The sequence below is a fragment of the Embiotoca jacksoni genome, unplaced genomic scaffold (assembly GCF_022577435.1).
Source record: "Embiotoca jacksoni isolate LCO1_2020_lvr unplaced genomic scaffold, fEmbJac1.0.p SCAF_29, whole genome shotgun sequence".
In the NCBI taxonomy this organism is placed as follows: domain Eukaryota; kingdom Metazoa; phylum Chordata; class Actinopteri; family Embiotocidae; genus Embiotoca; species Embiotoca jacksoni.
In genome coordinates this window covers 2039075-2066577 of record NW_027185380.1, presented here as the reverse complement: position 1 = coordinate 2066577, position 27503 = coordinate 2039075, and the positions used below count along the sequence as shown (strand labels likewise).

General features: G+C 41.0%; 3 protein-coding genes across 6 annotated transcripts; 2 read left to right on the top strand and 1 right to left on the bottom strand.

Annotated features, from left to right (window-relative positions):
• The first annotated feature begins 608 nt into the window (after positions 1-608).
• LOC138205506 (phospholipase B1, membrane-associated-like) lies at positions 609-14896 on the top strand. The gene is made up of 42 exons (XM_069161523.1): positions 609-672; positions 906-956; positions 1408-1468; positions 1554-1588; positions 2658-2742; positions 2839-2890; positions 3348-3428; positions 3813-3878; positions 3960-4021; positions 4104-4179; positions 4293-4394; positions 5011-5088; positions 5231-5302; positions 5462-5536; positions 5629-5689; positions 6302-6360; positions 6875-6948; positions 7079-7122; positions 7226-7334; positions 7656-7707; positions 7855-7935; positions 8035-8100; positions 8188-8288; positions 8405-8486; positions 8579-8683; positions 8991-9086; positions 9175-9246; positions 9431-9508; positions 9919-9979; positions 10306-10364; positions 10660-10727; positions 10810-10853; positions 11532-11631; positions 11730-11781; positions 11879-11959; positions 12061-12126; positions 12216-12310; positions 12680-12761; positions 12855-12959; positions 13062-13157; positions 13269-13343; positions 14140-14896. Exons 1-42 carry the CDS (start codon positions 609-611, stop codon positions 14401-14403), a joined length of 3288 nt encoding a protein of 1095 aa, XP_069017624.1. The 3' UTR covers positions 14404-14896.
• A 453-nt stretch (positions 14897-15349) lies between these two features.
• Positions 15350-22597, top strand: LOC138205674 (serine/threonine-protein phosphatase PP1-beta catalytic subunit-like). Of its 2 annotated transcripts, none has more exons than XM_069161806.1 (8): positions 15350-15455; positions 17381-17512; positions 17769-17999; positions 18400-18504; positions 18808-18879; positions 19416-19567; positions 20244-20378; positions 20477-22597. In XM_069161806.1, the coding sequence occupies exons 1-8, from the start codon at positions 15404-15406 to the stop codon at positions 20579-20581; spliced, it is 984 nt and encodes a 327-aa protein (XP_069017907.1). In that variant the 5' UTR covers positions 15350-15403; the 3' UTR covers positions 20582-22597. The 2 variants fall into 2 exon arrangements, with proteins under 2 accessions (XP_069017907.1, XP_069017908.1); XM_069161807.1 differs by lacking the exon at positions 15350-15455 and adding an exon at positions 15521-15537.
• Positions 21990-26603, bottom strand: bpnt1 (bisphosphate nucleotidase 1). 3 transcript variants are annotated; one of them, XM_069161803.1, is made up of 10 exons: positions 26295-26354; positions 25942-26014; positions 25428-25568; positions 25130-25234; positions 24915-25022; positions 24669-24717; positions 23860-23951; positions 23557-23754; positions 23136-23241; positions 21990-22998 (listed from the first exon to the last, which is right to left on the bottom strand). In XM_069161803.1, the coding sequence occupies exons 2-10, from the start codon at positions 25942-25944 to the stop codon at positions 22847-22849; spliced, it is 954 nt and encodes a 317-aa protein (XP_069017904.1). In that variant the 5' UTR covers positions 25945-26014; positions 26295-26354; the 3' UTR covers positions 21990-22846. The 3 variants fall into 3 exon arrangements, with proteins under 3 accessions (XP_069017904.1, XP_069017903.1, XP_069017906.1); XM_069161802.1 differs by lacking the exon at positions 25942-26014 and having other exon boundaries at positions 26295-26603; XM_069161805.1 differs by lacking the exon at positions 26295-26354 and having other exon boundaries at positions 25942-26284.
• Between the last annotated feature and the right edge of the window lie 900 nt (positions 26604-27503).

The following is a 27503-nucleotide window of genomic DNA, read 5'->3' as shown; positions in this document are numbered from 1 at the left end:
GCTAAGAAACAGTCCAACACATAAAACCACATCACGTTGTTTGTGAAGATTTGATCTGAACTCCCAAACTATTATGCATAGTTTATTAAACCAGATGCTTTGCTTCATCTCTTATCTAACTGTTCAACAGATGAAAAATTGTTGCTTTAACAGAGAAAAGCTCCAACATCAAAGCTACTTCGTTTTGTAAAACTAATTGTCTCGATTTCGAGTTCAGTGTGAATTAGACCATAACTGCAGATTTTCCTTTGCTTATAAACAGCACTGTTATTTGGTATTAGTGGTTTGGTTATAGGTTTTTAATTTTTTTTTTTTTTAACTTAATGGAGAAAAGAGTTTAAGATCAAAATAAATCTTACAAAAACTCTTTGACAGTCCAGAAATAGAAATCAATAGAAAGTGACCTTCTGATTTTATCAGAGTAGTTGTTTCCTCATAAAACCTTATGGCCGTGTCCTTTGAACAAGCAGATCCTCCCCTTTGCGCAGATTTACGATTTAGTTTCTTGACTAGGTTTAACTGATAATGACACAGACAGACTGCCGACTGCTAGACAGACAGAGCAGAGAGGACGGAAAGAAATACAGAAAAGATCCACGAGGACAAACATGAGGACGAGGATGCTTCAACAGCTGGTTCTGATCTCACTGCTGGGTTTCACATGGACAACAGGTCTTCAGACTAATTTGCACTCAGTCACTTAAAATAACCTTTAAAATCTTATTTACTTGTTATTTTTCCAGGTTAGTTTATTATTGGCTCAATTTGCTTGATGCCTTTGCTGCTCCAGAAATTCAATTTTATTTTACACTTGAATAAAAGAGTTCTGCATGTTAAATGTTCTTAATAGCTGCTCCACTCATGCAGTATCTGTATTCTTTGTTATTTCTTCACGCTTTCAGCAGCCGGACTGCCCTGCACTCAGATGTTCCCCTCTCAGCAGCCTCCTCCAACTGGTAAGTCAGAAAGAGAGCAGATTTACATGCAGTGTTTTCTCGCTTATTCTCAGGTCACTCAAGAGGTGAAGAGCATGACTAAAGAATAACCACTTTTTTTTTTTTGACAGAGCTTCTTCTTCAATTTTGAGCGTGTTTAGTGCAATAGAAGTTATGTTTTACTGATGCATCCTTAAAATAAACACACATATAATATGATTAGTATATTATTTTAATAGGACATAATGACGACTTCCGATACTTTTAGTACACTTTGCTGACCCAAGTTTGAATCCAGGACTTTTGTGTATTCTGTTATTGCTACTTCCTAGATGACTCTTCCACCACCGATTGGTTTATTCATTAACGCACTGTCAGCCCTTTATTTTATCTACCTGCTGAACTCCCCTACAAGAATGTTATTTCTGATTTGAAACAAATACAATTCTTCATTATTCCTGTTTGTCTCAAGTTAACGGTGTTAAGCCCTCAGATGTGGCAGTGCTCTCCTTCATCGGACTTCACATGCACAGGTGAGCACAGGTCACCGCTCAGCTACACTCTGCAGTAAAAGTTACATCCAAGGTCCAAAATTCCCACTGTGGTTTTCTTCTGCAGCACTGAGCTGTCCACAGTCGTGTCCAGACTCAGAGGTAAGTTTCTGTTTGACAAATCATCATCTCTGTATCTTTTTTTTTTTTCTTTTGAAATTCAGTTAAAGGCCCCAGTAGGACTAAATGTTAAAGCTTCAATTTGTTGAGACAAAAGGAAACCAAATGACTCGTTCAAAATCTTACTTTGGCTGCAATTGGCAGTCTGAATACACTAATCTAAAAACGGTTGATATGAGCTTCTATTGCACTACTGCGCACTAGCTTTACTTCAATAATATCTAAACTGACGGCGATAATGTGAAACAACGAACCCCGATACTTTAGATTTTTACACAGCAGGCCTGCAGAGTCTCTTATTTTCTTGAAAGCCTTTCACGAAATCACGAGTACCGCCTGTTCTTCATACAGATAAAACACAAATCAGGAAGGTCACAGTTGTCTGTTAACATTTAATTTATTCTGATAAAAATGTCAAACCAGGGTTTAAAGCCCTGATAAAACTGTAACCTTGACTGATAATGCACTCTATTATAACTAGAGTTTAGCTGTTTTTCATTGTTAAATGTATTTGATGCATGGATTTGGTGCATCTTAAATTTCATAATCAATTATAAGATACATAGCATATGTAAGGTTGCCATTTGAAAGCTTTCATGATAACAGGTGATGAGTACTTTAATTGATATGACAGTAACAACAACACAAGTCCTATTTGGCTGCAACAAACAAATTATTTTCACTACTGAACAAAAAAATTCCATTAATTGTTAGATATATAAAATGTCAGAAACTAATAAAAGGAAATGCCCACCAGAAAAGCTAAAGCCCAAGTTGACATCTTTAAACTGCTTTTGTCAGACCAACAGAAATTCCCAGATATTATGTTTTTATTGAGGTAGAATATAATGAAAACTTGTAAATCTTCTGGAACCAGTGAATCTTTTGGCATTTTTAAGTGACATGTAAACAAAAAAATTGGTGTTCATTAGTTTTCTGTCATTTGACTACTTGATTAATCAGCTCACCATTTAAGTTCTACACCTGTGAACTACATGGGGAAAATAAGCCCTGAGGTTTGACATTAAACTTGTTCCTTTCCCTCCATCAGAGCTGATGACTCTGTTCAGTCCTGAACTGATCAGCGTCCTCTCAGAGGAAACTAACTTGTACACGCCTCAGTTTCTTCAACACAGGTAAAGACTGCACTTCCTGCCACCTGAAAAATACACTAGCAGTGACTCTATCTGCTTCAAATGATGTTTTTCTTTCATGTTTTCTTCCCTTTGTAGCACGCTTGTGGAGCAGGCAAAGGAAGTATCACTCTACCTACAGAACAATCAGGTACTCAAATATAAGGAGCTATTAAATATTCAAAATGAAAAGTGCCTCTCTTAACTGTCTTCCTTGTATAAAATGATCCGGAAAAAAAAAATCCAAGCAGGCTTTGCAAAGAATTATTTTAATTTGCCATCAATTTTAGATAAAATAAAGAAATCTTTAAAAAAAAGAAAAGAAAAAAGAAACCTGTTCATTTAACACCCCAAAACATGTTCTCTAATTATTGATTGTTTTTGTCAGAAACTGTGATCTTAATATTTGTTGAATTGTAGCTATGTTAAAAAAAAAAAAAACAGCTAAATTCTCTAGGTTACACTTGCTATTATTTGGAATTATTTAACTAAAATAAAATTTCCTAATAGTTACTGCTGAATTACTGGCATAATGGAGAATTATTGTCACAAACCCATAAAATAAACAGCTTTAAAGGAGTTGATGTGATTTTTTTTTCCCCCACCAGGATATTGATGTGAATCGAGATTGGAAGCTGGTGCTTCTCTTCGTTCAGGTGGATCCGCTCTGTGCCTGCAAGCAGCAGGAGGTAAACAGTCAAAGACATCAATAAGGATGTTTTATAATTTTTGTTGTTGCTTTGTCTTTAAGAATCCAAATGATTTGTCTTCCACGTTTCTATTGACTCAAACACGGAAGTTATTTATTCTTATCAGTGTCTTATATGCATTATTGCCATTACTTCAGATATTTTGTATTTTGCTAATATCTCCCCCATTTTTTAATTATGAGCTGACAGCGACCCTTTTGAAAATGCATTGTACAGTTCATTTTTAAATTCCATGCAGGTGACTATGTTGTTGAGAAGTTTAGAAAATTGTGGCTCTAGAAAGGCAATCACAACAATTCTTGCAAAGTTTCAAAAAGTATCTGAAATTTCCTGCCGTCTCCGACTGATGTGTTTGTGCTGCAGGTCACATCTGTTATCAGAGCAGTCGTTGAAGAGGTGGACGACGCTCTGAAGCTGCTGCACTCTCAGGTACATTTCAGACTATTTGCAGTCTTTCAGTCTTTCTGTTTTACCAATATTGAAAAAGAATTCCACATCACTGTGTTGCAGCTTAAACGTACCACTGTCAGTGTTGCATTATGGGATGGAGAGCATGACACTATCCAGAGCAAGTAAGTGTTGTAGATCTTCTTCGATTCTTCAACAAAATTATTTCCAGTCAAGTTTTTAATGAGTAAATTTGTTTACAAACAGGATGTGTCCATGTCTGGAAACAAGCAGCGAAGGAGAAGTCAGGCATCTGAGGGCCATGTTGACTCAAGCTCTGCAGGTTTGTCCATATTTCAGACCAAAAATGCTGTTTGTGTATTTAACTACTTTTAAATCTGTGGTTATTTTAGCTGCTGTGAAAATCTGATAAGATCAAGTGAATTCATTTTCCAGGAGTCCTTGGATGAGCTCATGGTAGAGAGGCATTGGTACAGTGACAGAGACGACTTCACCGTCACACTTCAGGACACTCCTTTCATCAGAGACCCATCAGCTGTCACTGTGAGTTACATTCCCGTCTGGGATTGCCGTGTGGGCACATTTTGAAGAAAAAAAAATCTGTTCATATTCTATTTATGTCTATCTGCTATAACGGTAGCAACAAAATGCTGTAATCCGTCAGATAATTATTGTTTAGATACGGATGACACAATTTAGAGGGAAGAGGTGGAACAAAATCAAATAAATAAATTCAAAAACATGGTGACTTAGGGTCACAAAGACTACCTTCTTGACTAATCCAAACTAAAATTAATACAAAACCTGATCAAAACTAACTTTACACTCATAAAACATAAAGGAGGCAGCCACACACAGCCCTGCAGTTATGGTATGCACCAATGGTGCGGTGTGCAGTCCAAGAGCCGCTGAACGAGGGTTAATTTCCCATTTGCTAAACCGTTGCTCTTTTGTAATATCTCTTCCTGTGATTGCAGCGGTGAATCAAACTTACAACGCACCAAACCTCTCTGTTAAAATCAACAATTGCCAATGAAGACCAAAAGCTTATGTTCTGAGAGGACGACATTTCACGTGTTTGTGACATTAACAAACACGGAGTGAAACTGCAGATGTACTTTCTGTATATTCTTGTTTATCTTCTTTTTTTTAGCAGAGCGAGAAGCCTCTCTCTGAGCCTGAGGCGTCACTGCACACGGATAAACTGACGCTGCAGCTGTGGACAAACCTGGTGAGGCCTGAAGCAGCAGAATTAAAAATGAAATCCACCGGCTACTCCTCCCTCATTTATTCTTCTTATCCTTCTCTGCTTCACACTCAGTTATTGTTCTTGGAGTTGCAACCATGACAACAATGCATTTTCTGTCTTTCAGCTGCAGCCCACGGTTGGCCAACACCAAACAGAGGACAATGGACAGATCATCGCATTGCCATGTCCAACGGAGGTGAGTAACACCGCAGAAAACCTACACATATACAGTTATACAGCATGTCGGTGTACAATCAAACATGCTCTTATTAAAAACAAAATTTCTGAGCGCCGTACTAATATTCATCCTCTTTACTCCCCCTCCTCTCTTTGGCTGTCTGTCTCCCTCCTCAAGGACCGACCCTTCCTGAGGACGGAAGAAAACTCTCCTTCATATCACCATGACAGTGGCTCTCCCCTCGTCCTGCCAGTGAGTACCGTCTGCTTCTGAGCCAAATGGAGGTTGAGGCAGCTTTGTCCGCCTCCTGTCTCGTTCTGATTGTGCTCTGTGTGTCCGTTCAGTTTACAGGGACAGAGATGCCCTGCGAGGACTTCAGCCCCTCCGCCTCCACACCCACGTCAGGTAAGAGGGTTTACACATACAGGCATTTATCAGAGGCCGGGGGGACTTTAAATGGGCAAAAAATAAATAAAGAAACGCCTTTTTAGAATCAACACATTAGAAAAGTCACGCAGATTTGATTCATTATGAGTATTTGTGTGTCATTTTTCCATGTGAGGCTTTTAATTTTGCATTAAAACAAATATTTGTGTTCATGACACACGTTTGCACACAAACACATGCAAATACAAACTAAGGTTTTCACACAATTTATCTGACACACTAATTTATGATTTTTTTTTTTCCCCCTTTTCTTTCCGAACTTGTCATTTATCCTTTATGCATTCATCAACTTATTATTCATAAATAAAAGTTACATTTACTGTCATGATCACATTGTCACATTTCGTCATATTTGACATAGTGTCCTGTAATCCAGCCTGTAATTTTATAACCTTTAAACGGGCCTTTAAACCTGCTATACAATATTTCTAACAAGTTGTTATTATTATATTTACATATCATGTAGGTGTGATGTTATTGTATACTGTCTCTGAACAGCCTTGTCTTATTGATGAAGTTGAGAGCCTTTGTTATTCTGACTGGTCTGAGATTTCTTCTGTATTTTCCCAGTCCATGAACTCAGACCTGGAGATATCAAAGTTGTGGCTGCTGTGGGGGATTCGTTGACAGTGAGTCATTTTGTTATTCTGATGGATGGATGGATGAAAAAAAAAAAAAAAAGGGATATTAGAAATACAGGCCATAAAATCTAAAACAAACTCTATAAATCTGAAACATAAAATATAATTACATATAATCAAATAAAAATTTTTAACAAAATTATACATGTATTCTGTCAGTATTTAAAAAAATGTGTCCCAGGAACATCATATTAATAGATCTATAGGTGCAATTAGGTCCAAAACCACAAACTTTGTTAGTTTTATGTACTTTTACAACTGTATTATTCTATAGAGTTTGACCTTTGTAAGAAAAACAAGCACAAAGTTAGGCTTCTCAATAATGAAGTTGGATGTTAGGCAGTCTATTGTTCTATATAAAACAGATGGAACGTTTCTTAAGTGTAGATAAAAGGGACGCTAAAGCTTCTAGTACTTCTTTCACCTGGTGTATATTTGGGGAAATTCATAGACTGCCTTATTTCCTCATGGTAATGAAACACTGTCCTGTTCTGTCCGTCAGGCAGGAAACGGCATCGCGGCCAGCCAGAACAACATCCTGGGAGTCCTGCGAGAGTACAGAGGTTTATCCTGGAGGTGAGTCAGGAAACACTCTTTATCTATCACACAATATTTCACCGTTGTGCTAATGTTATATGTCTTGTGTCAGTGTTGGGTGATCACTCATTTCTGTAGTTGGAAAGTAATATTATATGTATTTTTGCAGTATTGGTGGAGATGGAAACCTCACAACTATCACCACTCTGCCTAGTGAGTCTTTTATTTTGTTCAAATGAAAAGCTAAATTAAATGTTTTTCTCTCTGGGATGGACACTGTTTACATTTTGCTATTGTTACTTCCTTTGTTATACAGACATCATGAAACATTTCAACCACAACCTGACGGGCTACTCTGTCGGTACGGGCAAGCAGAACACCCCTCAAGCTTTCCTCAACCAGGCTGTAACGGGAGCAAAAAGCAAGTACGTTCCTTTTGAGGTCTTTTTGGGATTATCAGACTACTTTTAATCATAAATTCCTGCTTATATAATAAAAAAATTAAACTGAGTTTAGCTCAGAGGGTTATGTAGATGCACATGCCAAGTTTGTTATCAGTACTATACAAACCAGTTTGATTAATACGTTATTGTCAGTTTTTAAGAAGTAACCTATCTTCGATAATATAGTTTTACAACCCAAGTTTCCATAACATAAAATCTGTGATAAAGCTGCTCTTAGGGGATCAGTTACTCTTAAAGTCTTTGCTTTGTCATTGTGGTCATTTATTGCGTTTGTGTTTTTAGGGACGTACCGTCACAAGTGCGAGCTCTGGTGGCGAGGATGAAGAACGAGTCTGTAAGTTTATAAATGATGATTCTTTGGTAAATTTGTCCATCTTTTAAAGTTGCGAGGAAGACTTGCCCATGTTTCAGCAGAAATGTCGTAAACCAGGACAAATAAATTCCGCTTTTCACATGAATCATGCTCTTCTTCGTTTTACAGAGTATCAACTTTGAATCCGACTGGAAGGTGATCACCCTTTTCATCGGTGGAAATGACATCTGTGACTACTGCTCCAACTCTGTGAGTACTAATATGTAGTTCTCATTTTCAGGTCATTTGTAAAGAGGCGGAAAGGAACACCGAAAATAAAAAAAAGTAAAAAACTTTCTTTGTTTTCAGCTTCTCTTCTCGAAAGAAAATTATGTTCGAAATGTTCGTGAAAGTCTGGATTATCTTCACAAACAGGTACAATTATCACACATATGGTTGCATGTTGTAGATATGCGTGTTGGCTCATTGTTTGCTGGCTCTAACTGAGCTGATCCCTGTCAGGTGCCTCGGGCTCTGGTGAACCTGGTAGAGCCTCTTCATATAATACCACTGAGAGAAATGCACATAGACTCAACACTTAAGTGCCCAACTTGGCTGGTGAAGTGAGTATTGCTTAAAGTTATCTTTGAGATTTTGAAAAATAATGGGTCAAGGGTGCCCTGGTTATCGTCTAGTAAATAATCATAAACTGATAACACTATTACCGCTCCTTTGCCAGTATTGTGTGTCCATGCGTTGTCAAGCCGAAGCCAAACTCTAAAGCTCTTCAAATGTTGGAGGATATCAACAGAGGCTATCAGGTGGGAAAGTACAGAAAAAAAAAAAAAAAAAGATCCACCACGAACCCTCATGCTCACCCTCATTAATCTTCGCTGTTTGCTCTATCTCTCAGCTTGGCCTGCAAGAGCTTGTGGAGTCGGGACGGTACGACAATCGCTCAGACTTCACTGTGGTCCTCCAGCCTTTCTTCAGAGAAATCGTTGTCCCCCGACTGCTGGTCAGTAGTAACGCTCTGTCTTTCATACACGGGCGTGAGGAAGTTTGATCCACAGTTCACCTTATCCAATATCTAACCACAGCATCAGCACCAGCGGCATTACAGCATCCTGACCGCAGTAGTGCTTTTCTCTGTATTATTATTTTGTCAATATTCCAATTTTAAGAAACTGAATTACCTGGTTTTTAACTGCTTATTTTCTGTGTAAAACAGTGAGGTTACATGCAGTCTATATTCTCACAATCCTACTAATATTGTTGGAAAATGTCAATAAGCCTTAAAGTTAATACATTGACCTTTTCCTCAGGATGGCCGTCCTGATCGCTCCTTCTTCAGCGCTGACTGCTTCCACCTCAGCCAGAAGGCCCAGACGCTGATGGCTCGCTCTCTTTGGAACAACATGGTGAATATATCTGCCAAGAGGACAAAAAGAGGCTTTTATAGTATTTATAATGTATTAAATGTTACTGAATGATGATTGTCTCATACAGCTGGAACCTATCGGCAACAAGACTTCCAAACAAGATTTCACTTCATCCATTAGCCTGAAGTGTCCGACCACGGTAAGAGAACTATAAATTTAAATAGAGCCAGAGTTATTAATTCTGCTGAATATGGTGTTTATAAATCATGAGACACAATGCTATAAAACATAAAACTATAAAACTGTTATTTAATGTTTTTGAATAAACACAATTTTGAAGCCACATGGCTTATGTAAATGTGAGTTTATGTCTTTCTCTCCAGACTTCACCTTTTATTCGGACATATAACAACAGTGATTACAACTATATTGGTCCCTCACCAACACCTGGACCTATTCCAGTAAGTGTCTGATGTCCATTAGTGGTTGAATAATACACAAAATAATTTACAGATTAATTTCTAGGAAAAGTAATGATTAATTGCAGTCTTAAACTTCACCATGAGAAAAATAAATAGATGTTGTAAACACTGTTTGAATGAAGAAGTAAAAAGCTGCAGCAGTGAGGGAAACTGTCTTAAAAAAAGAAAATTGTGGATGACAACTGAAATTTATTATTCTATTAATGTATCTATCTATCCAGTTACTATTCTGCCTATTCAGTTCACAGTGGGTAAAAGTCAGTGCACTCTCCACTCATAGGATTAAAGCTATATACTCTAAATAATAATAATGTAGCTGAAGATTGGTGGTGAATATAATTTAGCCACATTTCAGAGTGTAGTCTGAAATGTCCGTATTTCTTCTCCAGAACTGGGGAAGTGATTTCTCCTGCGTGAACCACAATGCACATGACATTGTGCCAACTTCAGGTAAGACAGAATCTTTGCATTATCAGTCAATAAATGACATTCAGTGTCCTCCATTATCGAAGGTTTAAAAGCTAGGAGCTTGATTGCTTCAGTTTTCTATAAGCGAATACTTAATAGATGCTCTGAAGATCCCTTAAAAGATGCTCCAGTAACATTTTACAGACATAGTGGCTGCAGGAAGCAGCGATAAAAAAAAAAAAAAAAAAAAAAAAATCTAAATTCTGAGAACAGGAGCTAGTTAAATACTTAATATTACACTGTACAGGGAGGATGTTTGTGGTTTGTCTTGATGTCAATAATCTGAATCTCTTTTATGTCTTTCATAGTTCACAAGTTGAGACCTGCAGACATTAAGGTGGTGGCAGCACTGGGAGACTCTGTAACAGTAAGTGTCACAACACAATGACAGGAGGTAATGATTGTTTTTATATATATATATATATATATATATATATATATATAAAAACATATATTAGACATGTATCACCAACTTTAAACCTGATGATATCATCTGTGTGGTGTTATTGAACTATGAACTGTCTAATCAACATGTTACCAGACAGATAGGTGAAGCTCATCTCATTCGGGTTCTGGTGTCTTTGATGTAAAGTTCATCTCGATCTGTCTCAATGTCTTCACTGAAAAGTTTCACTTAATTTCTCTGACTCATCTTGTCACAGACAGGCACCGGTGCCAAAGCAAAGAACATCCTTCAACGGAACACAGAGTATAAAGGAGTATCATGGAGGTATGACATGTCTTTAATGTAGATGAGGTCAGTGTTAACTTTACAAACCGCACTGATGTTGTTGTTGTTGGTTTTTTTGCAGCATTGGAGGGGATAAAACTCTGGAGACTGTCACAACACTACCAAGTGAGTTCATGCCACGTATTAGGCAAAACCTAATTTGTCTAAGTCTAATTTGTCTGACTGAAATAACTATTTCTACATACAACGTGATGCAGGGAGTGTCTCCTGGCAGTTTTCTTTTCAAAGGTTAAATATGTGCTGTATTATTTGTTAGTTGGTGACTTCCTGTAGTATTCACTGACTCACTGTTTACTTTAAAGATATCACACCAAAGTTTGTAATACACGTTAGTCCACTAGAGGACTAACAGGTTTCAGTGTTGTCAGTTGGCTTCTTTAGGTACAGTCACCAAAAACCATGTGGTTAGGGATTAAAAAAAAAAGATCATAGTTTGGGTTCAAATAAGTAATTTCATCAAAGTGACGTTACATTCTTCATGTATGGGTAAAAGCTAAGCTGGCCAACAAAAGGTAGCTTCAAATGTATTGCACAACTATGAGAATGGCATCAGTGTCCCCATTTTACGCTTGGTAAAAATATGAACTGCCACATTTATTTACTGTGGGGCAGTTTCCAAACAATTTGAAGCATCAACACGCTGATATCCACATCTGGGAGCATCTATAAAATGTATTGAACCAGCCAAAAGACATTAACGTAGCCATAGCAAACTTTTACCGAATTCACTATTTTACTGCTAAAGAGACGGCAGCCAATCTGCTTTTTCTGCATTCACCTCAGACATCTTGAGGAAGTTCAACCCCTCTCTGAAGGGCTTCTCCAAAAGTCAGGGGATCGGACAGAAGGGTTTCAACATGGCTGTAGCTGGAGCTCAGACCTCGTATGTATTCTTCCAGTTCCTCAACCTCTCGAGTAACACTTTTTAAACAACACACTGTCATCTCTTAAACGTCTACTGTCCTGTTTACTGTGTCACAGAGAGATCCCAGAACAAGTCCAAACTCTCATCAAGACCATGAGAGAAAATAAGGTGAGACTTCCCCCAAACTGATTCACTTTGAAAATTCTCTGCATGCATGCTTCAATGTTTGTATGGTTTTTCATCCATCCTCATGTTTTAAACACAGCAGGTGCAATTTGAAAAGGACTGGAAACTTGTGACAATATTCATTGGGGGGAATGATCTTTGCAATTACTGCACAGACCAAGTAAGTGTTCCCTAAGATCCATATACTGCACACACAAAAACAATTCATTAAGGAACTATAATACCATTCATACTATTCATCAATACTCATCATCTCTGTAGAACAACATGTCCCCCAAGAACTACAGCCACAATCTTATGCTCGCCTTAGACATGCTTTACAAAGAGGTGAGTTACATTAAAAAAAAAATATTAAAACGTTCATGTAATATACTGCCCTGAGTTTAACACCGTCTTCTCTCGGTCTGTATCTTTAGGTACCGCGGCTGCTGGTTAATGTTGTGGGACTCATGGAGATACATCTGTTGAAAACAGTTAAGAAGGACACACTGGGCTGTTCATTACTGCAGAGGTTGGTTATGCTGTACATTAACCTGATTGTTTTATCATCTTCCCGCATGTTATAGAACTTAATATTAAAATGCAAGTCTATAATAATTAAGAATTGTTGGTGGTGTATTCCTTTAAAAGGCTGAGTATGACCTTTCCAAACACCAACAACAACAACAACAACAAAAAGATATTACTTGGTGCCACAGATTAGATTGTTTAAAAATTATGTTTCAGATCAACTCTGTCACAAATAACCATCATTATTATAAAATAACATTAATGTCATAGCCAACTTTTTTATTTCCAAATTTCACTTTTAATTAGTTGAGGATTAAATGTTTCCTCTTGCCAATAAAAGGAGAATTAATGAAAATCTTATATTTTACAGGACCGACTGTCCATGTGTTATTAATCCATCAGAAAACTCTGCAGAGCTTGAGGAGATAAAACTAATCAATCACAAGTACCAGGTAAAAGCAAAAAGGCTTTTTTTTTTTAATTAAAAAAAAAAAAAAATCGAAGTTCCATCTTTCATTTCACTAATTTCTTTTTAATATTCTTAGGCTGAGATCCAGTTTCTAATTTCCGGAGATCGCTATGATGGAAAAGAAGACTTTGCTGTCGTACTTCAACCTTTTTTACACAATTCTTTTATCCCTCGAATTGGAGTAAGTTACAGAGACACCGCAATGTTCTCAAACAAGTTTCCAAACACGAATTTCATGCAGGAAATGTATTTTTTCCTCTTTTTTTTTTTTTTTTTCCACCAGAATGGTGACGCTGACCCAAGTTTCTTCTCCGTGGACTGTTTCCACATCAGTGAGCGAGCTCATGCTGAGATGGCCATCGGCCTGTGGAATAACATGGTGAGCGTTGGGCAGTGATGGACCGAGCTGAAGCCGAGTGGCCAGCGTTACTCTGCGACGTGTTGGCGGTTTGCGTTTTTTTTTTTACTGATTTTCTCCATGTCTGAACAGTTGGAGCCTGTAGGCAAGAAACAAGCCTACAACAACTTCACATATGACCGCTCCAAGATTCACTGTCCCTCCGAGGTATTTATGAAAGTTTCTGGAGTCTGTAGAGAAATCCCACTGCTTAGTTATTTTTGTTATCCCAGATATTTATTCATTATCTCACTTTAATTTATTTTATAGTCTATAAATCTTCTTTTTATGGAGTCATAAAGTATTCTATATAAAACATAAACATTTAAAAAAAATAAAGCATAAAATATAACTTCAATAAGATTTTAACCTCAGTGTTATGCATACATTTTATGCACAAAACATTTTATGCACAAAACGAACAAATTATAACAGAGCAGAAAAATGCTTTTTTTCTGCTCTGTTATAATTTGTTCGTTTTGTGTCTCCACGTTGGATTGAATCCGTTTGCTTTTTTTAAATAAAATTTTATTTTATTTTATTTTTTGTAAATATGAGTAATGTGTAGATTCTTAAATGACAGAATGAAAATGCTTTTTTATAAGAATTTTAGAGTCTATATATAAGTTTTATTTTTTTTTTCAGCATTATTTACAGTTTCAACAAAGACAAGTGGAATTAAAAAGAGTAAATGGGGGGAATGGTGTAGAAAATGTAACCAGACTTAGCAAAAGTGATATTTCAAATTGAAGACTATTGAAATAAACTTAGTCTTTTTATTCATATGATTATATTTATTTGATATGGTCTTAATCTACTTAATGTTGAACCCTTCATCAGTCCATAATCCCACTATAATGCACCATATGGTTCTTATCTTCAATGTTCAGCTCATAAATTCTTCCATGTGTTTTACATATGATATAAAATGTTCAGAGCTCTAATCATTTTATCTTTCCTACAGGCCAGTCCCTACATCTTCACCAAAGTCAACAGTCTCCCGAGTCCACCAATCATCATCACTACTCCTGCCACAGACGCCACCAGCACCAGTCCCGTATCCATAGTGCCCAGGTGTCCCACCGTCCTGCCCGTGTGGGTGCCGGTGGTCGTAGGAGTCGTGGGTTTACTGGCTGGCATCACCGCCGCCTGGCTGATTCTGTCCTGCAGTCAGCGTCGGAACAACAAAAAGGAGAACGCAGTAGAAATGAAAAGATCTGCTTTTTAACGGAGCTGTTCTTCTTGTCGGCAGCATATTTAAGCCTTAAAACACCTTCGAGCAAATTTTGAACATTACAGAAGCTCGATTGGTATACGTCATTAAGTATTGGTTCACCAAATCCTGTCACAATTACTGGGGCTTCTTTGTTTTGTGTGATGTTTGACCTTCCCGCTCCAGCTGCCTGTTTTACTGTCTTCGGTTTCAGGCAGCCAACAGTGAGCTTTTCTGAAGTTATGTCAAGAACCAAATCAGTGAGCTGAAGGCTGCATACAGCTGCACGCTGGAATATAGATGTTCAGTTGTTGTAGTGTCAGCGATAACGTCTGGTAGAGAGTCACATATTTAACTCTAGTGTTCAAAATTGCTTTCTGGTACCAACAAGTGTATCAAATATTTGTATTTACTGAACAGAAATTGTGAAAGATTCAACATATGCGTGATTGATGTATGCAAACGTTTTGAACATTTCCCTTTTCTAATTTTTAAATTAAAAAAATGCTCCAATATTTAAAAAAAAAAAAAAATAAAATAAAAAATGGTTGATTCCTTTGTAATCGTGTAATAAAATAGTCCAGGCTGAAAAATCTCACCAACAGCTTTGTTGAAGGATTGCCTTCAACAGGAAAAACCTTAAATTGTCCAGTAGACTACGTCAGAAATAGCTGCAAATCTATATTATTAATCTTATGATGTCATATCTAACAATATATCAGTCAGATGGGCAAAACCAGCAGCCATCACTTTGAGACTTAAAACTACAATTTTTACATACTTTTACTTCAATCAAATTCTTCACGCAGGACTTTTTTTTTTTTTTTTACTCGTAATGGATTATTATTTTTGTACATCTCTGTACTGGTAGTTGAACTGAAGTAAAGCATCTGACTGCGTGTTCCCTCCACGCTGAGCGACCACTAAGGCTCGTCCTCCTCCTCAAGCCTGCGAGTCACTGCTCGGGGCAGAGCGGAGCCCGCGCGCGCATATTCCTGCGCGAGGTATCAGAAACATGGCGGAGAGCGAGCTGAACGTTGACAGCCTCATCTCTCGACTACTAGAAGGTACGTCAGCTCTGCGGCGCTTTTTTTTTTTTTTTTTTTGTCTTCCCGTGTGCCTAATAGAAGAAAAAAAAATGACTGAACGGTAGGCTCGTATTGTTGTTTATTTTTTATTTTAAACCAGTAAGCCCCCCCACCTCGGTGTGTTAGAAATCCGTTTTTTTTTTTTTTTTTTTCCCTGCGCTATCGCGCGTCAAAAACCAGCACGCCGCGAGCTAACCGTTAAAAACCAACGCCGTTAATGTCACACGTTACCGTCACCGGTAGCGACGTACCGCTCGCGCTGCCCGTTAAACGTTAAGTCCTCGCCGATGCGCGTAAATCGGCAGAGTGGCGAACAAACAAACAAAAAAAAAAAATAGCGCGCCCTCGTCCTGCGGCGAGAGCTAACTAACCACGTCAACCGATCAACGGTCGCGACTCAACGTCATTTAAAGGCTCAAACTTGTCCGAGTGACACAAGCAGGTCGGTGTTTCTTCTTCTTCCGTTAACGAAGGGAGTGGACGGATATAACCGTTAAACGTTGCGGGTTGCTTAGTAACACTTAACTGCTCCCGTTGCTAAGGCGAGTCAGCTAACGAGTCGGCTACCTGCCCGGACACGCCCCCTCCCCCCCCTCTGACGTAGGAGATCACAAAAGCCTGCATAACTAGGCCATTTCAAATTAATAACACAGACATGCGGCGTGTTTCTATTGTTTGTTTGTTTATTTATTTATTTATTTTACCTGTGGTGGAAACTAACTGCAGACTGGTGCTGTGCTTAAGTTACATCTGATTCCATTTGTGTTAACTTATAAATGAGCAAAGAACATAATGAGGATATGTGAAATGTGGGACACAATTTGAACACATTATATAGATTTAAAAGGTGCATGTATTATTATGAATATTTACAACCTTAGAAAACAAACAAAACAAAAACAAAAACAAGACTAAGCCAAAACCCTAAAAAAAGTGCTACTAAATGTCCCACAAAAATTTGTTTCATCAGTCTAAACAATAAGTAGACTTATACGGCTATTTGTAATTTAATAATGGTACAATTGAAATGGATTTCGGAGGAGAATAACTAGTTTGGACACTTATTCCCCAGCTGTTTAGGATATTCAGGCTGAAACATATTTTAGTAGAAACTGTTGCCTGAAGCTCACAGACACAGATAATAACATTTTTATAGTCATCGTGCTCACAACACCCCTCTGGACCTCTGCTCACCACACTAACTGAACACTGAAGGGGTTTTTTTTAGTTGTTTTTTTTTTAGAATTCAATATCACTTTTTGTTTATTTTAAATCTTTATCGATGCACTTAACTTGCTCTTACTGTAAGTATTTGTATACAATCAGTGATCAACCTTCCTGTCACGGCCAGCGCTATCACATTACTCAACAACCTTGTTTTTGTTTTTTTTTCTTTATACATGAATCTGCCCTCTAGACTTTTTGTCCTCCCTGGACAACACCGCCCTCACTCACTCTCTCACGACACGCTTCCAGCTGAGCCAACAAGCTGTTCGTTCCTGCACTTGCCAGTTCATGAGAGCTCGTGTTGATTTGAGTAAATCGAAAGTCTGGCCAGTAGCAAAGATAATGCAAAGGTCAGCTCTCTGTAATCCACAATATAAACAAAACAAAAGAGTAGAAAACTACTGCGCTGAAGGACGAAGAATATGATTTTGAACATGCAAATTTTTTTATATAATATATGGTGTTTTAATACAAGCAATAATACGAGACCGTGGCTATTAATTTTCATATTTTCTAGTGGATATTTTGCAGCGAATCCGGAATAAAACCGGAGCCACATAAAACCTTCTTTTATGGATCACTCTCTTTAATCATATAGTTAAAAGATAGGTGATGTGGATCAAATCCAATTTGATATCAAAATATTGATATATGTGTTTTTACCTCTTGCCTTGCAGTGCGAGGATGTCGTCCAGGGAAGGTCGTGCAGATGACGGAGGCGGAGGTTCGGGGGCTCTGCATCAAATCCAGAGAGATTTTCCTGAGTCAGCCGATTCTGCTAGAACTGGAGGCTCCTCTCAAAATCTGTGGTGAGAACGTTCGTTAAGTGTTCACTTTTTAAAGCACACAGAAAAGGATCAGTTGTTATACTTCCAAGGTTCTTAGTACAAACATTTCTTCCAAAGTACATTAGTTACACTCCTTTACGTCACAGTAGTGTAACTAATACACTTTGGAAGAAATGTATGCGCAGTATTTAATTCACTTCACATAGACTCATGAATGTGTTCTTTATAAATAATACGTTACACATCGGCGAGACGTCAGCTGAACATTTAATTCCAGGTGACATCCACGGACAGTACACAGACCTCCTGAGGCTATTCGAGTACGGAGGCTTCCCCCCGGAGGCCAACTATCTGTTCCTGGGGGATTACGTGGACAGAGGCAAGCAGTCGCTGGAGACCATCTGCCTGCTGCTCGCCTACAAGATCAAATACCCAGAAAACTTCTTCTTGCTCAGGGGGAACCACGAGTGTGCCTCCATCAACCGGATCTACGGCTTCTACGACGAGTGTAAGCGGGAAAACGTCACCGTTTGTTGTGCGAAATACTGTCCAGCTTAAATTCTGTCAAATATAAACGTTTGATGGTTATAGCCGTCTCAAACGCGAGTATTAGTGCTTTTTGTGATAACATGTAAATATAAATTCAGTATCAGAAACTTAGAATAAACAATTCTTTAGTCTTTACTGCAAACATGCCATCCCCCCCCCCCCTAAGTTGTAAAACAGAGAATCAAGACTCTGACGATCTGACCGCTTATTTTTGCCCCCAAATACAAGAAAACATTTCTGATTACTGTCGATGACACCGGATCACATCTGAATCTAAAAATCCACACCGTTTCTGTTAGAAGCCGACTTTCTAAGCGTTTGTTCCGCTTCCTCTTACATTTCCTTGATCTTTTCCTCAGGCAAGCGCCGGTTCAACATAAAGCTCTGGAAGACCTTCACAGACTGTTTTAATTGTCTGCCCATCGCTGCGATCATTGACGAGAAGATTTTCTGCTGCCACGGAGGTTCGTGAAGCATCTCCGTTACACAGCAATGAATAATTTGCAGCCGCGATCTCAAACGGGCAACTTTAATTCAAATAGAGCGTTGCGTAACTGTCAGCATTGCGTATTTGAATAATTGTAATAATTTACAGGGATGGCTTTACAATGTGACGTTAAAATGTTCACTTCTTTGTATTACTGTTGCGTTAAATTAACAGTACGTGAAGTCGTTCTTTACGTTATTTTCAGCCCATCTTTCCGCCTCATACACGCAGGGTTTGCTGCGATGCGTCACGCTATTAATGCAACCCTCTTTCCCTTCAGGACTCTCACCCGATCTGCAGTCCATGGAACAAATCCGACGCATTATGAGACCCACTGACGTCCCAGACACAGGTCCGTTACCCTCCGTGTTCGAATTACTTAGCTAAAGGGAGACAAAATTGGGATTAGCGGTTTGTTCATTGACTTGAGTATAATTGGCGCTAATGGTAAGAATGAACACGCTCATATGCCCCTTCAGATTTATTAACGTACTTATTAATAAGCCCTGACCAAAAAGTTAAAGTCCCGCACTGTAAAATAAATTATTTCATGTCAAAGTTTTGCCATGGTATAAAATGAATGCTTTGTATTCTTTTGGCAGAATTAAATAATCGTCTTTCGATACCTAAAGTGATACAGCTTAAAATTCAGAGATGATTAATGATCCTTTCCTGTAGTTCTTTTTCTTTTTTCTTTTTTTACCGTCGTCTCGAGTCTCCAGAGGTTGAACACTTTCAAGGAAACGTAAATAAAAACGCCCGCTCAGAGATATTTCCCCCACACCGTTCCCTCCCTCAACACTTCGGCGCGTGGCAGGTTGATCATCCGTGTTCCCCAGAATATCTATTCGTCAGTGACCGACTTGTGTTTGTGACCGGATGCTCCAGGCCTGCTGTGTGACCTGCTGTGGTCGGACCCCGACAAAGACGTCCAGGGGTGGGGGGAGAACGACCGGGGGGTCTCCTTCACCTTCGGGGCCGACGTGGTCAGCAAGTTCCTCAACCGCCACGACCTGGACCTCATCTGTCGAGCGCATCAGGTGACGCTCGCGCTGCTTCGTAGTTCGGGTCACAAATGATTCGAGTTGAGAATAAAATGTCACTTTTATCAAGACAAATAAATTGGACTAATTTTATTTGAAATTTACAGAAAATATGTACGCAGAATTGAAAGTAGTCTTTATAATGACTTGAGTTTAATTGGTTTAATGCGAAGAAAGAATCGAATTAAGAGTTTCACATTTGTTTAATACGGCGTGACAGGGAAGCCTGTTTTGTGCCAATTCAAAATACACAATGCGTTTTCTGAAGATCTATAAATAGTTGTAGTAAAATAACCTGATGGGAAAGTGTGTTTTTGGTTGAGTGAATAAAATATATGAGAAATGAAGCTACTCTAAACAGTCAAAGACGTATTATAAACACATTTAGCCAAATAAATTTTGCCACGAAAGTGCATCTCTGCTGTCTTGTAGCTTTTATGGTCACATATCAGTCCTACTTACTTGCTTGAACTCCGCAACAGTCGAATACGCAGAGATATTCAGTTTAGTATCACAGAAAGCCAAAAAAAAACCAACGTACTCACATGTACGGAGTTTGAACAAGTACATTTTTTTTTCTTCCCCTTTTAAAAACGACCTAAACGGTTGATCGGTTATCAAAGCAGGTGGCAGATAAACTAAACGTCTCAGCTCGTCTCCGTCTGCCCTGCAGGTTGTCGAAGACGGCTACGAGTTCTTTGCGAAGCGACAGCTGGTGACACTGTTTTCTGCCCCCAACTACTGCGGAGAGTTCGACAATGCGGGCGGCATGATGAGTGTGGACGAGTCTCTGATGTGCTCCTTCCAGGTAGAGAATTCGCCGCTTCTTTTACCGGCACGTTAAACCCGCTTCAACGTGCCGTCGACGGATTTATCAACACCGTCGTGTTTTTTTTTTCCTTTCAGATCCTGAAGCCGTCAGAGAAAAAAGCAAAGTACCAGTACGGAGGGGTGACTTCAGGACGTCCTGTCACTCCGCCTCGTACCGCTCAGGCACCTAAAAAGAGGTGAGCGGCCGGCCACCGGCTCTCCAGCTCCGCCGCCGCCCGGCTCCCCAGCTCCGCCCCCGGCTGGTCCACGGCCCACGTCCCCCCGCAGGCTGCCTCAAACACGCCAGCCTTCTCTCAGTCAGCTTGTTCATGTGTAAATACAAACTCCGGAGTGTTTTTCTGCTTGTTCTGTGGGTCTTTTTATGAACACGTGAGTGGTATTTTTTTCCATTTTTTTTGGTGTTTTTTTTTTGATGCCATGGTATGTATTGACTCAGCCCTCACTTCTACTACTCAGCCCATTCAGGAGTATTGACACCAACCTCTAGTGGGATGGGCAAGATGCTTCTCTGCCTTTAGATTAACGATCTCCGTCGTGATTCTGCGAACGCATGCGCGCCTGTGTGATTGATGACGAGGTCTTCGTCGGAGCCGCCGTACAAATCCACCGATTTTCTCGGCGTACGGGGGCCAAACGTTTCCCGTCTCGTCTTGATTCCCGCTTTTATGCTGGCTGAAGTATTACGAGGCCTGAAGGGGTCGTTTGCCATTTTAGGAAATATGCTCATTCGTATTCTCGCACGGCGCCAGATTGACGCCACCTCTTGTCAAATATGGACCCCGACCCTTCTGCCGGGAGACGGTTAACGTAGCTTAGCACGAAGACTGGAAACAAAGGGAAACGGCTAGCCCGGCTGACAAAATTCGCACATTTATTAACGTGCTGCATCTTGTTCGATTCATCCGCACAACAGTCCAATCTGCGACGGTTTCTTGTTAAAGGACCCGTTGCCTGGCAACCGGCGGAGGCTATAGAAAATGACCGGTCCCAACCTGACCAATAGCCAAGAGGCACATAACCTCCAGAAAGAGTCGGTTTGTCCCGTTACACTTAGGTTGTTTTTTTGTTTTTTTTTGTACAGATTAAATAAACGAGATATAATCGTGTTAATTAGCGACCTTTAGAAGCGCCGGGTAGGTGGAAAGGGTTTCATTAGAGCAGAGACATTTCAGCCACTTCCTTGTTTCCGGTCGTGTTAAACCGCGTTAACCCGCCGCTGGCTTTAACTACAGATTTAACAGACAAGACGTGAAGCGTCGGAAGCATATTTTCCAAAATCTCAAAATGCACCTTTCGGGATCACCCAGTAGACGCGACAGCTACGACTTTCCCTACGACTCGAGAATGTTTTCTCTCCCCGCGGAGACATCGATAAAATCCGGAGATTTTCGACGACACGAGCGCGATAAATATTGCCAGAAATCTTGCCGCACGCAAGCAGACAACACATTCGCAAAGGCAATTAAAACAAAAAGGCCGCAGCTAAACTACGCGACACTTTCAGACGGGCATTCGTACACAGTCGACGCGCCTCATCAGATCGACGATTCCAGCCACTTTTTCCACAAACCGACGCCGAGCTGCGCAATTTGTTTTTTTTTAATCCCTCTTATGACCGAAGGAGCGCGTGCGGTTATTAAAACAGCTGGATTTCCATTGTTGGTTTAAAACGGGGGGGGGGACGGAGACGGAGACGCGGTAGCGTAAACGGTTCAGTTTTTGGGCGTGGTGAATACAGTAGATGTGCAGGAGAGGAGAGGAGAGCAAAGACGGGAGGTGTGCAGAAGGAAAGCGGCGTCGTTGTTGGGCCGTGACTTTAAAGTACGGGATTGAGAAGTAGTCGTCAAGCGTGTTCGTTTTCTGCCGCGTTCCCAGGCTCGCCAGCGGACGTCGACGTCTCAAGAGGCCCGAACCACCGGGTCCGGACGGTGGCGTCTCGTTCGTTGTTGGCATTCGGCCAGTTAGATGACACCGTTCCCAGTTAGCGGTTATCGATTGAAGTCCAGTAAAAAAAAAAAAAAAAAAAAAAATCATTTCCAACTCACTGACGAAACATTTAACCAACGTGATTTTATTCATTTGAATTTTTGCCTTTCGCCTCGTTGATCTATCGGCCTCCGGGTTGGAAACAGTACGTTGGGACGTTCAGAGATTTGTTTTGTTTCGAACCAGTGAAATAAATGGAAGTGCTGTTGAGCCCGCTTTTCTGCTTTCGTTTCTCATTGAGCGAGTGCCGCGCGCGCAAACGGCGGCATTCAAAATGTCGCCTTGCGAACGGTTATTTACATTTGGTGGGAATGAGACACAAAAGTCAAAACGACACGTCAACTCGCAGGAGTCCAAAAACAGGCGATTGTGAACTTTTTTGACGCGAGAGCCCACGAACTCGTCTGCGGGCGGATCGTCGGTTTCTCCGCCGCCTCCGGAGGGACGCGGAGACGGACCTCAACGGGACTCGAGCGCTCGCTGCACCGACTGCGGCACTCTGCTGACGTAGTACTCGTGGTTGCGCAGCGTAGCGAGGACGCCGGCGGAGTTCATGTGCTTTACGTCGGCGTCGTAGCGGTACAGATTCCCGCGCACATCAGTCAGTCTGCCTGCGTAAGCAAAAAGAGCAGATGGCGTATTTATTATTTGGCGAAACACTTTAGAAACCTTAAAGGAAAACAACGACACCAAAAAAAAAAAAAAAAAGATTTAGCGTTTGATTCCTTCCGGCGTCGGCTGAATTTACCTCCGACGGCACGCAGGATGGCTTCGGGGGCGCAGGTGTCCCACTTCTTGCTGCCTGGACTTGCGAAGACGTAAGCGGAAGCTTTCCCCTCGACGAGCTGGATTATCTGCGGAGAGAAGAGTCGCTGAAGAGTCGTCTTCGCGCGTCGACCCGCTCTCCGTCCTCGGTCTGCCGATCTCAAGAGGGCGTAAAAGGCCGCGTCGACCGGCCGCTGACCTGAACTTTAGTTTTCGAAAGAGCCAAACCCGCCGTCGCTTTTACCGAACCGACCGGCGACTAGAAAACGACGCGGAGCCCCGGCTTTTACGGGAGCTCGTCGGTTTGTTTGAACTTTTGGGAGATTCTCGCGAAGGCGGGCGATCGGAGGAGCAAGAGCTCCGTCTCCGGCCTCAAAACGTTACTCCCGGTCGACCCGTCTCACCTTGTTCCCGGCGCCGCCCACTCTCAGGACTTCGTGAGGCTCCATGGCGTCGACGCAGTCCGTCACCACCTTGCTGCTGTGGGAACGGGTGGTGGTGACAATTCGTCTGTCGCCCGGCACCTCCCGCAGCTGGAACCCAAAGGCGCCCAATCCCGGTATTCCCCACATGGTCCTGCCTAAAGACGCTCCTGCGCCGAGCTGGAGGAGGAGGAGGAGGGAGGAGGAGGGAGGAGGAAGAGTCACAACTAACCAGGCAGACATCTCTCGCAGCGCAGCCACGCGTGACGAAGTTGGGTTTGGTACCTGGTAGTTGTAGAACGGCTGGTTGATGACACCGGCGATGGCTCTGCCTGCGTGCGCGATGCCAATGAGCACCGTCACGTTGTCCAGGAACCCTGCAGATCGGGAAGCAGCGGGGAGGAGGTCAGCAGGAAGCCGCTCTGAACTCTCTTTTACTGCTATTATTTCACTCGCGAACGCGTGTTTCGATTCGCCATCGACACGCAGAGCGGACAGGGGAAAAAAAAAAAAAAAAGCACAGCGAAGCCGTTTTTCACCCCCCGTCGCTGGTAGCAGAGGAGAAGCAACAGGTACCAAACCGAGGAGGAGCTCTTAACTCCCCGACACTTCATACGACCTCAGACGTGCGTTGGGATCGAAGCGGCTATAAACAAGCCTTTCCATCGAATCGTTCACTCCCAACATGTTGATTCTTCTCTCGTTCCTTACGTCCTTTTATCGAGACTTCTCTTTGTGCTCATTGTTGTTTTTTTTACATGAACTCATTATTTCACGAGGAACTGATTCAATTCACAAGAAACTCAAATTCAATTCACAAGATATCAAAACTCTGGATGTAAAGATAATGACCGATACAAGTGTCCCTGACAAAAGAACACAGCTGATGCAGCGCTGCCATTAAACTGTCGGTCCAAACAATAAACACCTAATTTGAATATTCTACAAAAACTCGTTAAGGTAAACAGGAACTACCTTTAAGTGCCGTGGTGATATTGTTCTGTAATCTATTACATTAACAAGTCGAGAGCGTGAACTTTGAAACACACGCACACAAAGGCAGATTTCTCAACAAGTGTGTTTGGGGCGCCTACCTTCAGTATATTCCTTCGTGCCGTCGACAGGATCAACCCACACGACCAGCTGAGATTCAGACAGACACAATCAGAGTAAGTGTGTGAACAGCGTTCAAGTTAACAAACGCCACAGCGCACCGGACCGCGCGAGAGATTTTTTTTTTTTTTTAAACGAGAGAAAACGCTCGTTCGTTCAGCCGCCGATCCCGACAAACGTTACCGAAGACGCGCGTCATATTTCTGAATCCGTTGGTGGGTTACTACCTCTTCTTCTTTCAGCCCGCTATATTCTGCTGGACAGCTCTTCAGAAGGATCTCCTCCGCCTGGCCGTCCTCGATGAGATCTTCCTGGAGCTCCTCTTCTGGAAGATCCTGCATAAACAAACAAACAGACAGACAGACAGACAAGACACTGGCGGTCATCAGTCTTCGTCCTCACCGAAGGTTAACGCCAAAATAAAAACCATGCGTTGGCTCACTTCCTCTCCGATGATGGTGATTTTGGGGAAACGCCTGGAGAGTGAAGCACAGATGCTCTGCTGCGCCAGTCTGTCTGCCAGGGTCTGCAGATCGTTGGCTCCCGTCTGTGCAGAGGGTACGGACAGGAACTCAAAAGGATTATAACCAATTCACACCAACCGGTGTGTTATTCCCATATTATTACCTGCTTTAAATCCCCCCCCCCCCACTCTCCCACTTGCAGACAACATTTACAGGTTCGTGTCCAGCCGGCCACAGGCCGGGTCGGTTCAGTACGAGACGTCGACGGGCCCTAACCTTTTCTACGATGCCCAGTTCTCCGCTGTGCAGCACTTTCCTCACGATGGCCCCGGCCTTCTCGGCCACCGTGTAGGCAGAGGCCACGAGTCGCATCACCACGGCGGGACCTCCTCCGGACATGGCGGTGGTCAGGTTGGCCTGGGGCAAGAAGGGGGATGGTCAATCTCACAAAACCCCAGCAGTGACGGGAGTCATTTCATTTCAGCACGTCGATGCTTCACTGCCAGGTGACTGTGACTGACTGCGGGTCCCCTGACAGGCAGTTTTTGTAAGTGGGCAATATTGAAATAGGTCTGAAGCAACAGGAGTTCATACTGAAGTGAAGCACATCATCACACATTAAAATGTACAAATTATTGGGAACACCTTCCCTTTGGCATTTTTCCTCTCTCCGTCGACATCAAATATAATTGTAACTGATTTGAAATAATTACTTTACTGTGATTATTCTTTCATTCAAATAATAATTAAAACGTGCAGCTAAAGACAATTAATGGATTCACACCGTTACCATTAAATAACTTTTAAGTGTTGTTAGCGCTTCTTTTTTTTCTTCCCCCTGATTCCCTTATGGCCTCCTTCACCTGTTAAACATCACAGACAAACAACAACAACAACAACAACAACAACAACAACAAAAAGCCTACGTAAATAACTTGGAGAGCAATTAGATAAGAGAGGTAACTGGAATCAGCTGGTTAAAGAGAAGCAGCAGCAAAAAAAAACCCTCTGCAAGTCAGACTAGTGAGCCGGCGTGCTACTGTCGATGGCTAACCCAATTAAAATGATCAATTCCAGAATATCCAGTAAATATCATCTGATTAATCGACAGTAATTATCACCTGAGCTGAAGCGATTACTTACGAGTTGACGCAGACACAGAGGGGCTACCAGGCAGCGCACACGGTTGAGCGGGGAGACGTAGGAAGCGGAAGACATTTGACCCACAAAGAGTTGAACCGACAAGATAAGTTACCTCCGCTAACCGACAAGCTAAAGTCGTTTAAGCTCGTCGCGACGTTCAGCGACTTCTGCTAAAGAAATGAAACCTTTAACGGGCACGGAGAAGACGTTAACCCTCCTCCCTCTCCTCCCCGCTTCGTATATAGTGTGTCGTTCAATTTAGGATGCGTGCCGGCCTTTTAGGTCCTATCTGAACGCTGGTTTTAAACTGGTCTAACAACGGGGTTTCAAACGAATACGGAAGTAAATAACAGTGACGTATCTTGTTTTGTATTTGAAACACGTTCTCTCCGGGGGAGAAGAGACACGACGGGTCCTAGTGCCCCCCAGGTTTCACTCGAGGGGGGAAAAGGGACAGAGGGTTCAAATCCTTTCAGATAGTTGTTTGACATTTTGTCTAATGTTCATTACTTTTCCCCTTAATTTTTTTCTTTTTTTTTATTGAAATAGAATTACATTTCTTGAGTGTTAAATAAAAAATAATAATAATTGTCTTTCCTTAATTTAGGTTAGGTTAGGTTAGGTAGTTACTTTATGAATCCCAGAGGGGAAATTTTTCCGCTACAGCAGCATACAGAAGCAATAAGATAATAATAGAATAATAGAAAGCAATAAAATAGCAGTAAAATAGCAGTAAAAATATAAAATGCACAGTATATACAGTACAGTATATATCTATATATATTATATGCAAACAACCAAGAACACAGACAACAGTGTTATTGTTGTGTGATGGATTAATTTGATTTAATATTTAATTTTCAATTAATTTAATTTCTTTAAAAGCACCACTACAAAAACACAAACAAATCCATTGCCCTGTGTGTTGCAAAACTTTACGTTTTGTCACGTGGAGCCTTAAAAAGGCAATTTATTATTTGGTGATTTATCATTTATAGCAAACATGTTCTTGTAAAAGCAGATTACAACTCAATTCCTTTTAGTGTATCCGGCTCAACATTAGCTGCCGTTTCGCTCCTAAATAGTATCCCCTTATTTTATTTTTTTTAACCAAACCCACATTTATCAGCACGGAAATATGGCGATGCATGTTCAAAGTGAAAGACAGATCTTACAACTTGTAACACTATATTAGGGACATGTCAACCC